Here is a 16,888-nt window from a genome sequence, read left to right as displayed (position 1 = left end):
TTTTATATTTTTATAAAGGGTAATAATCAATTTTTAGGTGAATCAATGATGTGGAAAGCGAAAAGTTTTGGAGATAAAGACCTGTTTGTAAGTGCTCAGAACATTAAGATGCCGTCTTGTGAAAAGTTGCATAATCTACGCAGACAAGGCTAATTAAATTAAAATTAGTTCTTACATCGATTCTCATATTGATATTGATGTTATTCCGTTGTTTTGTTTTGTTGATAGAATTTGTAAAGTAGAAAGCTGTGTACACAATATATTTCTTTTTAATTTTATTATGTGTCGATCGAATTCAACGTTGACTATTAATTATGGAGGATTTATTTTATTTGTTATAAATATCCTACTATTGAAGTTCGTTGGCTGTTTTAATTTAGAAAAGTATTTATTTGTTATAAAATGTTATTGCAAAGTAGCTTCAAACACAAGTAAACAATTGAAATAGTAAATAAATGTATTAAAAAACAAAAGTGTGTTTTATTGTTAGTCTTTTCTCACAATTGTTATGCAAACTATCTTGAAATGCAGGAAAAATAAGTTTTAAAGCATTGGTGTTTGTTTTTTTGGGAAAGTATGGGACTATAAGGGAGTAGAAGCTTTTTTAAATATCCTGGGAGATGGGGAATAATTTTCAATTGGTCTTTTCTTAGAGTTTTCAAACTTATTTTTTTGTCTTGAGTGCAAATATAATCCAAAAAATTTTAGAGTAATTATTTAGCGACACCACAAAATCATTTAGTGATTAGATAAAGAAGAATTCAAAAAGATATAGAAGTGATTATGCGCTGTAATTATTTTAAGAATAATTAAGAAAAGAAAATTAATAGATTAAAATTTAAATTTTATTGAAGAACAATTTCGTATTGCTTCGTTTTATAACAGTTTTATTATTAATTATAAAAAATAAGAGTGTTGTGTATCTATCTATTTTAATGAAAACAAAAAAGGTCATTTCATAATGAAAAAGGTAACAGGCCCCGTTCCTTCCTTCCATTTCTATTATTTTTCAATCGATTTTTTTAAGTAGAAATTACTTTTAAAGTTTTTATTTGTATTTATTTTACTTAATCTAGCAAATGAATGTGATGCTGTTAAAATTGAATCAGTTTATGGTACTTATTTTAGATTTCTTAGTAAAATTTTAAATGAAAGTTATTTGTATTCCATTCCATGCTTGCGAAGTAGGTACCAATAATTATTGTCTATTTACAGAACATATTTTAATCTTGTTGATACGTTTTTGTGCCTGTGTGAACCTGTGCATGACCTTTTATTAACCTTCAGGTTTTTGGTCGGTTTGTATCAGTATTATACGAAAGCAAGTTAAAAGCTTATCGTGTTATACCGCATAAATTCGTATGGGTACGCCAGAAAATGATTGTTCTAGAATAAGAAACGCATTTTCAAGCTTCGTATTCGAGATAATTTCGACGCGAACGGTATAATTTGTGATTTTATGTTTGTGATATAGGACATTAAGACTTTTGTGTGAAAAGGTTCAACAGCTATAAATTGGATGGTTTGGTAAGTGATTTCATTCCTTTTTAAAGAATTTTACATGTAATAGTTTTAACAAGTAAGACCATAACGCTTTTGATGGTCCACCAAAGTGTCGCAAATACATGTATGCATAAATAGGTACTTTTGAATTAACTGACGATAAATATTGATTGATCGATGGATATGCTGGATGTATATTAATATACCTGGATATCGAAAACTACCGTACCTTTTTTTGGTACCTATTTGTTACCTATAAAAAGACGCGAATGATACATTATGCATGTGCAGGTACATTTTCTTCATGCAAAACGCTTAAATGAAGACAAAATGGCCGAATTTGGTCCACACGTGGTACTAGAATTTTAGTTGATGCTTATTTTTATACACAAAAGTACTTATTAGTCCTTTAGATGTATAAAAATTTGTAAAGAAGATGTGGGACTTTACAATAAATCATAGGAACTATCAAATTATGTGGATTGTGATTTGAAACTTATTATTTAGTCTCATACGCACGCAACGGTACTTAATAGCTCCGATAAATGCACAGATGACTGATGAATTTCACAAAATGATTGCATTTTTTATCAAATTGCTTATTTATTACAATTCGTGTAAATTTATTTCAGCATATCAAAGTTGCACTGTTCCTAATCCATTTTTGAATGAGAGTTTTATTTGAATTCTCGTAGATGCTAATGCCACAAAAGCACAAATATAAAAAATTCTGGACTTTGAATTGACTTTATTAAATGATTATATATACAATAATTTAGTTGTATGCATTAAAATTTAATAGTACATAAAAAAATGTAGGATATTTTTCCTAAAATCCAAATTACAACAAGTACCTATGTGCTGCCATTACATCATTATCATACAATATATCACACATATGTATACTGTACTTACTAATACTAATAACAATAACTCGATTTTTGTTTAGGTAGACAATTAAAATAGTAGGTAATTGTATCAGTAAAACTTAAATAAATTTATTCATTGTTTTCGCTGTCGCTCGAAGAATCATCTTCGGTAACACTGGATCCATGTTTTTCGTGTAAATCGCTCAACTTCCTGGAAATTTGGCACCCCCTGTAAGAGTTTGATAAAACTTTAAAAGTTAATTGGTTACATTCTTCTTCCAACCTCCTCAGTCGTTCTTCTCTGGTTGCCAAAATTTCACTAGGGGTTCTATTTTCTTTTGAACTAGCAGATGATGTGCTTGGTCTGTCGCAGTCAACAACTCCTTCTAATAATTCACTTTGTTGAGGTTTTGCAAGCTCAATTTGAGTAAAATAAGAGGGGAACGATTTTAAAGATTCACACTTTAAACTGTGAAGTTCCAGCGGCACTTTAGAAGTTGTTGGGGCTGGGTTGAAGCTTTCGCCTTTTTGCGCTTTGGCCACTGTCATAAGGATGTCAGATTCGAGTCTTTTGTAAGTTTCTTCAATTTCAGTTTGTCTTGCTTTTACGAGAGATGGGGAGGTTGAGTATCCCGAATTACATAAACAGGACGTGTCCATACAGTCATTGTTATTATCACTTACACTTAAAACTTTGTCAGACTTTTCCGTTTCTTCGACATTTCCATCAATGGAATGTGCACTTTCAACTTCGGTCACATCAATTTCTTCTTTTGGATATAAATTAGATGCTGGTGAAGAGTCGGACGACTCAATATTATTGATTTCATCTTCCACAACATTGAATATAGACGTTTCTTTTGGCAATTGTGTAACGTCTCCTTTATCCTCTTCATCCTCAACAGTTGCGGTTTCCACAAAAGGGCTTAGACTAATACTGACACTAACAGAAGACGGTTCGTTGGATACATTGGAAGATTCATCATGGGGTGTTGCTGGACTGTTGGTTTCATCTCTTTCGTAAACATCATCGTCACTGGACATGTCCCGTTCATCGCTGTATCCACTTTCAATGCTGTTGTTCAGATCGTCGTTCAAATTGCGTTTCCTGTTGGCAAATTCGTCACGCAATTCCTTCCATTCGATTTCTGTTTTGTTGTTCTTTTCACGTGCCATCAGCCATTTTTCGCGACAGTACTCCAATTCTTCCTTAAGCTCTGTGAGCAGTTTCCTTTTCTGGGCCAGTTCGTACCTGAGGATTTTCTCTTGGGTATGGAGATGTTGGTGTTGTTTTTGCATATTTCCAACCTTAGAAAAAAGAACATTAATCTGTAGAAAGAAATTCGCAGATGAGATGGTGAAAGATTAATGCTCACCACATGCCAAGTTTTGGAAAGTTCAGCAGTAACAATTTCCAGACGTTTCTCTTGATCTTGAAGCCTGCTCTCCAGGTGTGTGTTGAGTTGTTTTAGATGAAACGTTTCCTTCTCTAGAGATTTCTTTTCGACTATAAGGTCCTGGAAGATGAGTTCGTATTTTTGTATAGATAGTTATTTACATTAACAAAATTGAGGTAGAACAACAAGTACCTTAAGCCTTATGAATGTTCCGCTAACGCTAAGGACTAATCTGGGTCCGGTTGGTGTTTGTATTGATTTATAACAGGGATCTTCATCGTTTGTTGTGAGATCGTTTACCGGAATTGGAATTTGTTGATGGCTCAGTAGTTCCGCCAGAACTCTCCACACTTTTGGAAGATTTTGCACTATTTCAGCTGCACTGTTCATCGATAAATTGGAGTGAATTGCTGAAAAAAAAATAGAGTTTACATTTAGGATTTTAGTTAATTAAGTGGAGCAAAAGGAGGTGACCAATTACTTCTATATTCAGTTTTAATTAAAAAAGAAGAAAAGTTTGAGTGTTAAAAATTTATGCTAGGTGTCATAATAAGGAAATTGTCTAGTTGCAAACGAGTGAATTTCATTTAAGAAATTTTTGGTTACTTGACAGGTGATTTATAATTTCCGTGATGTTTGGCATGGCAGCAGCCATTGTTTTTGCTTTGCCTGGTTCGTAAATACAATCATTTTTGGCAAATTGTACAACACTCTTATTTTTGGCGTAGTGAATTTTGGTTTTGTACTGTTAATTCGATTTAATATTTATTAATGATTAATCAGGAGATGCATTATTTATTCATTGAAGGATTGTAAGTTGTCTTACCATTTTCATCTGGAGGATTTTCCACTTTCTCAATTCCACATGCTTCGTTTTGATCATCTTGTGTTTTAGACATTCTCTCGTTTTCTCTCACTTGATGTATTAGATCAAGTAAAACTTTTGGTAAAGTTGACGAAATTTCATAAGATTCTTCGTTTACAACAATGTCGGTTAATAAGTCGTGATTTTCTTCCAAAACATCGATCAATTTGTCCATGTCAATTTCGTGACCGTTTCTGAATCCAAGAATTATTTCAGAGAATAACTAAAAATAAACAAATGATTACTTAACATCTTCCTTTTCATAATTCGGTTTTTATTATTTTACCTGATTTATCACAGTTAGTTGTGCTTGTAACTCGTTGCATTCAGCTTTCTTCATTTTCGTGCTTAATTCCAAATTAGCTATTTTGTCGTATTTTTCTGAGTTATCCTTTTCTAATTCTTCAATGCGATTATTTAATTCTCTGTAAAACAAGTTTTTGAAATACTGAACTGATTTTTTAAATACATGTATTTTAGTTATTCAAACAAAGATGAGATAGGACTTGGTAATGAAAAGTTGACTTTTTTGTACTGATTTGATGAGAAAAATATGAGAACTTATTTTTTCTCATATATCAATTTCATTTTTAAAATGTTGTGTTTTGCTGTTGGTTGAGTGAATTCATATTATTAGTCAGTGAAATGTTGAAAAATCAAAATACTACATTTTGTGTAGTTTTTTTATTTTATAATAATTCAATTACAAAAGTACAAAAGACTTAACAAGTAGACAATAACAATAAACAATTTAATAAAAAGCAGGTACTATTTTATGAGGTAAAATCTTTAAAGGTTTCCTTCCAGACTACGGTAAAAATGCACCAAGCGAGCTTTGGGCATTAAGCGAAGCTTTTAGGATGAATAGTAGCGAGAGCATTAAAAGAGTTTGTCAGTTGAATCAGGTCATTAGATGCATTTGCTTTTTGTTTTAGTTAACAAATGAGCTGTTTCGTTTTAAGCTTAAAATTATTTCTGACCGCTTGTTTAATCTGAAAACATTTGCTCCACAAACTATTATTCTGAAAACATTGACTTCGAAAGCGTTTGTACTAGCATAAAGTATAATGGACCTTGATAATAGGTCTTACCGTCAATGTTTCGATAAAAAATTTAATAAATTTTGCATATTTTGTAGCAATAAAATAATATTGAAATGAGTATTTGTAGTATTTGTCGTTGAAATGTGTTTCTTCTTAGTTTAGTGTGATAAATGAAAATGACAATATTGAAGTTACCCTGTTTTAGTTTTCATCGTGAAACTTACTCAGATTTTGCTTTTTCTTCTTGGAGTTCTTTCTGACACTCCTCGAGGTCTTTCTTAAACTTTTCTTTTGCATTTTCAGCAGCTGCTTGCCTTTCTTCGTACAAAACTCTTAGTTCTCTAATGTTTTTTAGTTGTCTTTGGTATTCCTCACGGAGATCGGCAGAAAACGCTACTATTTCTTTATCAGACAATGCTTTTTGAAGCTGTTCAATTTTCGTATTTAACTAAAACAGAAAAATTGAATGAAGTTTTAACTTTTAATATCAAGAGTTATTGACAGTATACTGCCATCTACTGAGATTTACTGCTAACTACAGTACCTGTTTCAAATACTTGACAAGGAGTTTGATAAATAGAGATAAATGTTGATATTTAGGACAATTTTATGAGTTTTGCTTAATTTTTTATTAATCTTAAGTAAACTGTTGAAATATTTAACTTGTGTAATTGTTTTTTTCCAAAAGTTAAAGGTTCTTTTATAAAAAGTGAAAGGTTTGGGTGTAATTATCTATCTGGCATTCTTCTCGAAAAATTTTAGAAGGTTACAGATAAAATCATTGCCCAAGAGCATACGGGTAGTTCATGTTCAAGATGGTTTATGTTATAAATAAGTAGACTATTACACCATTGTCGACAAAATAAATACGTACATTTGTTAGTGTATACATGCGATCTGTAGCCAAGAAGTTTTTCTTTAAATGCGTGTCTACTCAGTATAATACTCCAAGCATCATGAATTATTATTAGATTCAAAACTGTAAATGTTGTAAAGACTAACGATAAGTTTCGGTTTATTGTGAAATAAAGATTTATGTTCAGCTAAAAGAATATTAAGGTGAACGTTGTTTCGAATACCTTTTGACTTGACTTTGATAGAGAAATAGATAGGTAGGAAAATTTCCGACAAGGAAGCCCGGAGAGCATACACCATCTAAAATTTGATGCCTGAATTGCTCGTTGATAGTGATCATTTTGCAATGCAGTTGTTTTCAAAGTTAAAAAGAAATGCTTATTCCTTACAATAAATTGTGAGACTTGTTTTAGATTTGCGTTTTATTTTCAAGTAGTGTTTGTCTAGGTCGTCGACATATTTCCAAAGCATTGTCAATGTTTTCTAGATTCTATGTGATTGTATATCTTTATTGAAACAGATGATTAACGATTTTGCGTTTTGTTCTAAAAAAGCTTTTGATATCGGTAGATGTTGAAATATTTAATTCTTTAAATGTTTTGTACAGTTATATTTTAGCAACTACAAGGTCTGCTTTATTCACAATATTTTCAATAATACCAACATCATACAATTGTGGTCTGTAATTTTAGATTTATATATGATTTGTTAAATTTTTGTAACTTTTTTATCTTATGTTGAGCGTGAAAGGCAGCAGTGCAATAAAAATACATTTAATAGCAAAGAATCTATAAAGTAATTTATTTTCGTCATTGTGACTAGGTACGTTGTTGTCTTTATGACACTTTAATGTTTTTGGCATTTTTTCAAATATTCCTTTTTAGTCTGATGCTGAATTTCTTGTATTGTAAATAGACTTACGTTTATGTACAGATAGCGTTAAAAGTTTATCATTGTCTTTATTTCTTCAATAAAGAACATCTCACAATTGCGAAGATACAGCATTCTTTTCCAAACTTTGTTTTTGAAATACAATTGATTTGATCGGTCAGTGACATATCTGGGTGGTGCAGAATGATTTGAGTGTGTTCTTTATATTAATTTTTCAAAATAGTGTACAGAAGTATCTTTGTTTATGGTAATTATAATTTTGCATGTGAGGTGCTTCAAGGACTAGAGAGTCTGAAAGATATTCCAAGAAATTGGACTTGGTACTACACGTTTTCTTTTATAACGAAACTATACTTGTTTTTTCAAATAATAGAAGAAGTACATAGTGGTTTCTTGTAAGAAAACACCTTCATTGTTAGGAAAACAAAACCGTTATTACTACGTATTTGGTAAAACAGACAAAGGAAATGTTTCTCGTTACTGAGAATCAAGATTGCTCGCTTGCTTACCTGCACTATTTGATTTTGGCGTATTTCCAACAGTTCTTTGCTAACCTTTACGATATCTTTTAAGGCTGTAACGTGGGTATTATATTCTTGCCTTTCTTTCTCGAAAGCGCAAATCTCTGCGTTCAAACTTTGGAGTTCGTTTTGCAATTTGGCAAGTTCCATTTGTAGTCTTCTATTTTCCTCGTTGGTCATCATTTTCACCTTGGCATCATTGCACTCCAGTTCGAGTATTCGAGTTTTGAGCTGTTCGTTCTCAGCTGCTAATTCGGAAATTTTCACCGTATCCACCATGTGGTTGTTCTTGTTGTTGACGTGATTGCGATTATTTGTTGTCAAGATTTCTTCTCCAATGTTGATGCCGTTCTTTTTGAGCAGGAGTCTCAGGTTTTCGTTCTGCTTTTTCTCCGTTGCAAGATCGTGACGTAGCTTCTCGAATTCTTTCTTTTTCTCGGAAAGGATTTGTAGTCGTTTTTCGCGATAGTATGACACCTCCTTAGGGATTGTTCCGTTAGATGTTTTCACTTCTCCATTGGAAAGTTGTGCGACTCGTTTATCATTCGACTGTTTCGAGTTGTTGTCCCACCATAAATCAATGTCATCAGCTTCTTTCGAAAACGATCGATTCGAGTTTCCCATTTTTCAATTAAAAAAAAAAAAAATAAGGTAGAACACGATTTCTATTGCGTACTATTTCAGCGAGGAAAATCAGACCAGCGTAAGCATACGCTGGCAACTGTTGGACTTGGTGGAAAGCGAGTTCTTTCTGTTAAATTTGCTGCGAGTGATGATGACGTTTGCGGCGATAGAAATAGCCCGTATGGCCAATGAATGTGGTTTATTTTTAGGTACCGTTCTGCTCCGGAATCGATGCCAAAAAATTTAGCGCATAGAGGTCTTTTACCGGGAAATAACAATCAATTTTCTCTGGAATACTTAAGTTATAAGTATATTTAAATATGACCAATAGGAAATTTCATTCATACAAAATTCTCATTAAGTCCTACCTGATATTTGTCATAAATATATTGGGGATTGCACAACTAGCTACTGTAAATGAGTGATGCATTTCCACATACCATTTCTCTTTCCCTCGGGTTATTGGCGATTTTGTTGTTTTGTTACCTTCAGTAGTTGATAAATTATTAGAAGCTTTTCTATCTTACAAACTAGTTCTGGAATAGGCTAAAATTTTGTATGGCAATAAAATAAAAAGAAATTAAAGGTGTCAATCTATAAAATTTGGTTGTGGTCGTAAAGTTGCTGATGTTACACAATAATTAATGTGCACCAATGACTGATTTAAAAATAAGTTTCTACTTTTGATGACATTGCTTTTTCAATTTGGATTTCTGATATCCTCATCAACAGAATAATAATTGAACTTATGAAATTTTGAAATCATGCGATAGATACCGATTCCCGTCACATTCTAGAGGAAGAAAATAAACAAATTAAAGTTTAATAGTTCAACCTGCAGCCTATTGTAAGAACATAGTACTGGAGTCTATTCTCGCTTCGTTTATTAATTATTTATTTTATTAATAGCGGAGATTTATCCTGGTTCCGTTATAAAGACCAGTCGTATCTGTATAAACACGTGTTAACGAAGGGCCCTGTCGGATAAAACTTTAACACCACATAATGAGATAGGTACCAATTTAGAACAAGTTTTCGGAAGCGGAAATGTTTAGTGATCATCGGTGTTGTTCAACTCAAGTTAACTTAAACTCGACATAATATTATTGTTGCGTCGAACTAATAAAAGACTGCTTTGGCATCTTGCATCAATTGCGTTGAAAGAAATGGTTCATCAAATGATACAGGGTGTGACACATAGAGCAGTTAATATGCGATTGATTTTTTAGATTTCGCGATGTTTTTTAATGAAAAGATGACGGTGAAAGAACGTCTGAAAAAGCTTGTGCAGTATTTTAAATTCCACGGGATAAATCAGAAACTTAACAGAATTATTGCAAAGATTCTCTTGTTTACAAACAAAAAGTAGAAACCGACGTCATACCAAAATCGCTTGGATGGCGTCGGGGCGGCGACAGACAGATGTATGTATGTTCGTAATGTACAAATATGGAACCATATTTTTATTCGAGGGATGGCGTTTTTACTTTGGATGTTTTTGGGGCATTCATCCTGAAACAAGGATAAGTTCACTAATAAAATTGTTTCAATGTGGCTTAATATGAAGATTGGAAAAACTTTGGCTGTTGTTGTAGAACAAACAGAATAGCTCAAAACCCCAACGCCAAAACGCGACACTGTAGTTGTCCGAGGCACTTTTCGGTAACAAAGTTACCTTCTTCAGGGACTGAAGTGAACTACAGTTCGTGTTTTGGCGTTGGGGTTTTGAGCTATTCTGTTTGTTCTTCAATGTGGCTTATTTTCGTATTTTATAACAGTGCTCTTATACAGTAATATATATTTCATAGTGCTATTCGCCCATTTACAGATAGGTAATAGTAGATAGTCACTGGGTCTTAAATCTGGCAATTAAAGCGGTTGGAGAGATAGTCCAGACTTTAATTCATTGATTTTAGGCATTGCTACAACTGACGTGTGTTCTGGTGCATTGCAATGGGAAGACGAAATCTATTTTTCGCCGGATGTAGTTGTCTTCCCTTTTATTCGCCACTCAAACTTTGTAGTAAGTTGGTAAGTGGTACTTAACATTGACGGTTTTATTATTCCAGAGGTAATCAACAAATGATATTCCTTTTATCGTATATCTGGCCTTATTCGTTGACAAAATGGTTCCTTCTTCTTTGGGATTAGTTCACCTGACGCTCAATATTGCTCTAACTGTTGTATACTTTAAGAAGTAGTAGTGGATCAAAATCTCATACGCAGTTGTGAATTGACGCAATAAAATAACAGGAATTCCATTTGGGTGTCGCCGGAATCTTGATAAATTTTCTTCATTAGCACTTCTAAATTACTTGATACATTCAGAAATCCGTAGTCTTATCATTGAAAGCTTCTGATAGGAGTCTTAGTATTGAGAGTTTCAAACCTTATTTCTCCAATAAAAATGACATGGGGTTTTCTTTACCATGCCATTAGATGTATTATTGCAGGCTTATTGACTTGAAATTTGGTATGCAATTAAGTTATTAAGGGATGGATGTTTTATAGAACGACAGTACGAAATTAGAACTACTTGCCTCATCTATGTATCAGGTCGAAAACATAATGAATCTTTTCACAAACTTTCTCAAATAATACAGAAAAACATTAATAGGAATTGCGCATTCTCTTTAACTTTCAGAGGGGGTACCTTTGTTCAAGCACCAAATTAAATAAGTTATGTAGTTTATTTATACGGTGCCAAAAATGTTCAAGTCTGGCGTAGTTAATAAATTATTGTTTCAAGGTAATCAAAGTAACTTTAGGTAGATATAGCGTTAATCAAATTTATTCTCCGATAAAGATAATCATTACAATATTTTGTTCTTCGAAATGCTTGAATGTATAACTTTGGATTTTACAAGATCTATGACAAGATTTAATGGCGAACAATGTTCAAATTATTAATTATACGTATATTTAATGATACCAAATTTAATATCTTTTCTTTTCTGTACAGGTGGTATATCATAAATTTTATTCTTAACTTTAAACACTTAAATTGCCAATACTACGCTGAATTGGAACTTTTAAATAGTTTTGTTCCAAAATTATCTTTCTGGTCTTTCCTATGTTCGTCTTCGGAAATTCAGATAGTATCTTGATTTTAGTAGGTCTCATTTGGGGTGCGAGATTTTGCTCAATAAATCTGTAACAATTTACTGCAATAATAAGAGGGAAATCTCTCTTTTTTAAGCTGTTTCCACCATATGTATAAACATTGTTGTCGTATGTTTCTTTTTGTTACAATGAGTAGAAATTTTTGGCCAACATATGTATCTGTTTCCACCTCAAGAAACTAATAATAAAATATTGTTGGTGGAACCGCAACTTGTATGAACAGTAAAAGGGAATTTGATCTGTATTCCTCTGTATTATATGGAGAATGATGAAAAATTATCTAGCATTAACAGCAGAGGGATACATTATGATAGTCAATGGTAGTGTCCAAAATTTTGTACAAATGTTCAGTACCGATCTGAAAAACGTTTACTGATTAAAGTCGCTCTCAGAATTAAAAAGCAGAACACTAATTATAGACACGCTAACAAAAGTTCTTCGTTGTTTCGTCGGTGGAATCCTATAGGGTTGTTCGGAAAGTCATTTCGTTTTTTTTTGTGGAAATGAAAGACAGTTTTCGTATAATAAACAAATACTTTATTAAATTATATATTGACCGTTCTGGTCCAACACCTTTTGCCATCTTTCTGGTAGTAGCATAATTCCACGCTCATAAAATTTTTGGTCTTTGCTGGCAAAAAACTAATCGAGGAGGTTTTTGACCTCCTCATTTGAGGTGAAGGTTTTACCGTCTAAAAAGTTTTGGAGTGACCGGAACAAATAATAGTCCGATGGTGCCAGGTCTGGAGAATATGGTGGCATTCCCATTCAAGCTGTAAAAGCTTTTGGCGAGTGACCAAACTTGTGTGAGGTCTCGCGTTGTCTTGGTGAAACACTACACCTTTCCTGTTGATTAGTTCTGACCTTTTCTGTTGAAGTGCATCATTCAGTTTGTCCAGCTGATGACAGTAGACTTCCGAATTAATCGTTGAGTTATCCGGTAAAAGCTAAAAAAAAACGATTCCTTTAAAATCCCACCAAACAGACAGCATCATCTTTTTTTTTTGAATATCGGCTTTGGAAATGGTTTGAGCCGGTTCATCTTTTTTGCTCCATGACCTCTTGCGTTTGACGTTGTTGCATACAACCCATTTTTCGTCCCCAGTGATGATGCGCTTCAAAAACGGATCATTTTCGTGACGTTTGAGAAGCGAATCGCAGACGTCAATGCGGCGACACAGATTTCTCTCTGTGAGAACATGGGGAACCCATACATCGAGCTTCGAGGATAATCCCAGGCCTTTCAAGTGGTCATAAACTGTTGAATTTGATAAATTTAACCTCAATCCGATCTCACGTGTTGTTATTCGCCGGTTTACATCAACTAATGCCTTTATCGCGTCTTTATCAGCTTCAACCGGCCTTCCCGAACGTGGTGCATCTTCGACATCAAAATTGCCGGATCGAAATTTAGCGAACCAGTTCTGGCACTGGCGTACTGTCAACACACCTTCTCCATACACATCAGTCAATTTCTTTCTGGCTTGAACAGCATTTTTACCCTTTCTGTAGTAAAACAGTAAGATATGTCGAAAATGCTGCTTATCGCTCTCCATATTTAAAAGGGCACCAACCAAAAACTACTGCGTAGAATTAATTGGAATTTTTCACACACAAGCCTTGCTATATGAGCTCTCAAAGCATATAAAAATTATACGGCTTAAATGTGAAGTTGGGTACAAAAGAATACAATTAAATCCTCTGTCGGAAAAAAATGAAATGACTTTCCGAACAACCCGATAGCTTTAGAAACAATTTCTTTTTATATGTATTTATAAGTGTGAAAAAAATCGTAGATTTTAATGATGCTTACTCTTCTAACGATTTCACGGTCAAATTTGAATATTCAACCTTTACAACACAAGCAATTATGTCTTTATTGTCGGCAATAACGGCAACTTCTGAAACAAGCGGATGGTCCATTAAGATTTCTTCGATTTCAAGTAAACAAAATTTCGTTGATTCTGTCTCCTTTAAATCAGTAACTTTTCCTAGCACGTATAAATGTCCTTGAGAATCGTATTCTGCTAGATCTCCCGTTCTAAAATACCCTTTTTCCATATAAATGCTAGATGGAATGTTCCCTTTGAAGTATCTGAAAAATGCTGTTAAGTTTTACTGAATATAAGTTGTCTAATTTTTTTTTTTTTGAAACGGTTGAGATTTAGGAAACCAACAGTTCCAAAGAAGAAAAGCTGTGGAAGGCTGATTATGTTTGATCGGTAAACACCTACTTCAACATGGCACTTGGTCCAGTAATGGTAAGTTCCCCCCAAGTATTTGGAGGTTGGGATACTCTGGTGTTTAGATCGCCAATTTTTATTTTAAACCCAGGCATGAGTTTTCCAGTTGATGCTGGACTCATGAAGTCGAAAGATTCGCTAACAAATGAAGCAACTGTTCCACACATCTCGGTTAGTGCAAAGAATTGAATTAATCTCGCCCCGTTTATCTTTCTGTGGATATTAACAATCTCCAGTGGAGTTGAAATGTCGCCTCCAATAAAAATATTCTTAAGGCAATCGAGATTAAAATCCTGAAAGGAATATTTAGGATTGTAAAAAAGTGCATCCCTATTTTGTGTGGTTGACTAATAATTGAAGGAATCATTGTTTTCGTTTGTTCGAGCATTACTGAACATTTAGATGATCAAATGGTTAGTTTTGAATTTCTTCAATCCACGATCAGGTAGTGTCTGATGCCCATAGATGACCGTACAGTCTGTTAATCAGAAGCAGCTCCTTTTGGTTAGTATTCAGTCGGAACTGTCAATGGCGTGGTGATGAGAACAAAGAAATTGTAATCGTTATTCACGTTTAACAATTTCGACAGAAAATTAACCAAGAACTGTATTAGGGTAATTTTAATTACATTAACAGAGTCGTGTTTGACAATCTTTAGGCAATCCTTTGTACTGATAATCAGAGTGTCGATTCTGTAGTCATGGATCAATCGCACTATTGCTCGTTCTGAGTAGGACGACGGTAACACTTTAACAATGGATGTGATATAACAAAGGCAACATAACACAACTTGCAGAATCCAATTGAGAGGAAAGAATGACAGCAGTCTGCTAGTTGTTTCGAGGATGATCTGTCTGTGTAAATATATCTGGTATGTTAGAGCATAATCGGAATGGCAGACAAGTTTTGGTGATCCTGTAGTCCCTTGGGTTGCGATAATCAAACAGATTTTCTTCTTTGAATCTTGTATAATGGTTGGCTGGAAGCTGATGTCTGGTTCCTTCACCAAAACTGAATCGAGTGACTTTTTGCTCGTTGGGTCGCCTCCTATGTGAATCACATGGACTTGTTTGTAGAGTTTTGCTTCCATCAGGGACCTTTCAATGTGAGCAGCGTTTCTTAAATCACAAAATATCACTTTTGGGCGTAATTTAATCAAGGTTTCCTTCATCTCAGTCAAAGTCATTTCGGGATCTATTGGAGCAACTATTGCACCAAGTAGGAAAATCGAAAGTAGTATCGTGGCTTGTTCTGGATGGAGTCTAACGCATACCATAATGATGTCTTCAGGTGTTACATTCATATGTTTTAACTCTGTTGCTATTTTGATTGCCCTTTCTCTTATTGATCCGCAGGTTTCTACTTTGCCGGTTGAGGAATCTACCTGTGGATTGAGGAGGAAGAGATGAATCAAATATGAATTGAATGATTCCTCAAAAGTAGCAGTTTGTCAAAATGGTATTCAAGTTGATAGAGTTTTTTGAATAGATCTTGGATATATTTCAAGAGGACGCATTTAATACCTGATATATTCTGCCCATATTTTCGAACATTGTTTTGTAGAAAAAAGAACCAAGACCTTCATTATTACCTACTTTAAGCGCAAGGGGGCCATTTAAGCATTCTTCTTTAAAAACAATTTCTTCTTCTTGTTCTTCACATTCATACTCCATTACTTACTTTGAAATTATTTCATTCGAAGATTTGGATACGTAACATGCCAAGTCCAAAAGTTTCACTAGTTATTAGTTATGACAACGATAGATTTTCACGCGATTTTGACTTTCTTTAACCTCAAATGAATGACGTACAAATTTTATCAGTTGTAAATGTAATTTTATTTAAATCTAACCAATACAACACATAATAAATTTTGTAAANACTAGTTATTACTTATGACAACGATAGATTTTCACGCGATTTTGACTTTCTTTAACCTCAAATGAATGACGTACAAATTTTATCAGTTGTAAATGTAATTTTATTTAAATCTAACCAATACAACACATAATAAATTTAGCAAAATGCTACCTAAACATACAGTAATTAACATTAATTAACAAGACAGACTTATAGTATTTAACGTTATTGAGGAGGTATTTCTTCTATAATGTCTTGTTGGGGGGCAGGAATTTCTTCAATTCCGATAACAGGAGGAATGTCGTCGTTTGTCTTGTCCTCAGAAACTATCGAGGAAGATCCTGATACTGTAGCTGCAGATTGTGGCCTTTCTTCAACTGTTGCAGTTGAAGGTGCAACCGTTTCGACAATGCAGGGCCTAGGTGCTTGTGTGCAGTTGACGTTGTCGGGCCAATCACAAACTCGTAAAGTAGAATTGAACAGTAAACCACAAGGGCATTCGAATGCTCGCTTTGTTCTGCCCGCGTCGCATATAAAAAATTTTGTGCAATCCAAATGGTTTGGCAGGATCTTTGCGGTGTCGTTCTGACTGTACACTGGGCAGGAGGGGTCTGGTACTGCAAATATTTTGATTTTATGATACTAGTAATGGCCTTAGGCTTTCTCGATGATCGTTAGTAGTTTTACTGCAATTGATTTTACGTGTATTGGACTACGCCGGAAGGCCCTCTTCAGCTTGCTTTCAGGAATCGTGGGAATGGGTGGGTGGTGGTGCGGGTGAGAAAGATGAGACGGACGAAATGAAGACAGAAGAGAATGAAAGATTATCTGTGGAATATTACTGCCTCAGCATTTGCCTAGGTGATCCAAGGAAACCACAGAAAAACTTGGANTTATGGTGGTAGTAATAATATACGATATTTTAATGGAGACAGAAGTGAAATATTTGTTTGTATGTTAGTGTGTTCGAAGTTACCCGATTTCGTAATGGTCTATCAAAATTTAAACGAAAATATGACCTTTCATAAGGAGTAGATTATAATAAATAATAACAAGTTCAAAATAACCGTTAAATAGTTACAGACAATGCCATA

The 16,888-nt window shown here is 33.8% G+C and overlaps 3 protein-coding genes across 4 annotated transcripts in view; 1 reads left to right on the top strand and 2 right to left on the bottom strand.

The window, feature by feature from the left end:
• Nucleotides 1-1,427: 1,427 nt before the first annotated feature.
• LOC108742051 overlaps nt 1,428-16,888 on the top strand; it is a 130,118-nt gene continuing 114,657 nt past the window's right edge. The window contains exon 1 of the mRNA XM_025974231.1: nt 1,428-1,527. The gene's annotated coding sequence lies outside the window, so the exon portion shown is untranslated. The remainder of the gene's footprint in view (nt 1,528-16,888) is intronic.
• Nucleotides 2,232-8,728, bottom strand: LOC108742053 (interaptin-like). Its single transcript, XM_018477064.2, has 7 exons — nt 7,933-8,728; nt 5,902-6,125; nt 4,921-5,059; nt 4,596-4,857; nt 3,962-4,179; nt 3,749-3,889; nt 2,232-3,680 (listed from the first exon to the last, which is right to left on the bottom strand). The coding sequence occupies exons 1-7, from the start codon at nt 8,566-8,568 to the stop codon at nt 2,502-2,504; spliced, it is 2,799 nt and encodes a 932-aa protein (XP_018332566.1). The 5' UTR covers nt 8,569-8,728; the 3' UTR covers nt 2,232-2,501.
• On the bottom strand, nt 10,323-15,755 carry LOC108742056 (4-coumarate--CoA ligase-like 7). 2 transcript variants are annotated; one of them, XM_018477066.2, is made up of 5 exons: nt 15,458-15,755; nt 14,563-15,318; nt 13,926-14,227; nt 13,505-13,786; nt 10,323-11,719 (listed from the first exon to the last, which is right to left on the bottom strand). In XM_018477066.2, exons 1-5 carry the CDS (start codon nt 15,605-15,607, stop codon nt 11,560-11,562), a joined length of 1,650 nt encoding a protein of 549 aa, XP_018332568.1. In that variant the 5' UTR covers nt 15,608-15,755; the 3' UTR covers nt 10,323-11,559. The 2 variants fall into 2 exon arrangements, with proteins under 2 accessions (XP_018332568.1, XP_018332569.1); XM_018477067.2 differs by having other exon boundaries at nt 15,530-15,755.

This window comes from Agrilus planipennis, unplaced genomic scaffold, assembly GCF_000699045.2.
Source record: "Agrilus planipennis isolate EAB-ADULT unplaced genomic scaffold, Apla_2.0 scaffold223, whole genome shotgun sequence".
NCBI classification, from domain to species: domain Eukaryota; kingdom Metazoa; phylum Arthropoda; class Insecta; order Coleoptera; family Buprestidae; genus Agrilus; species Agrilus planipennis.
The sequence above is the reverse complement of the archived record's forward strand: the minus strand, read 5'-3'. Positions and strand labels throughout refer to the sequence as shown.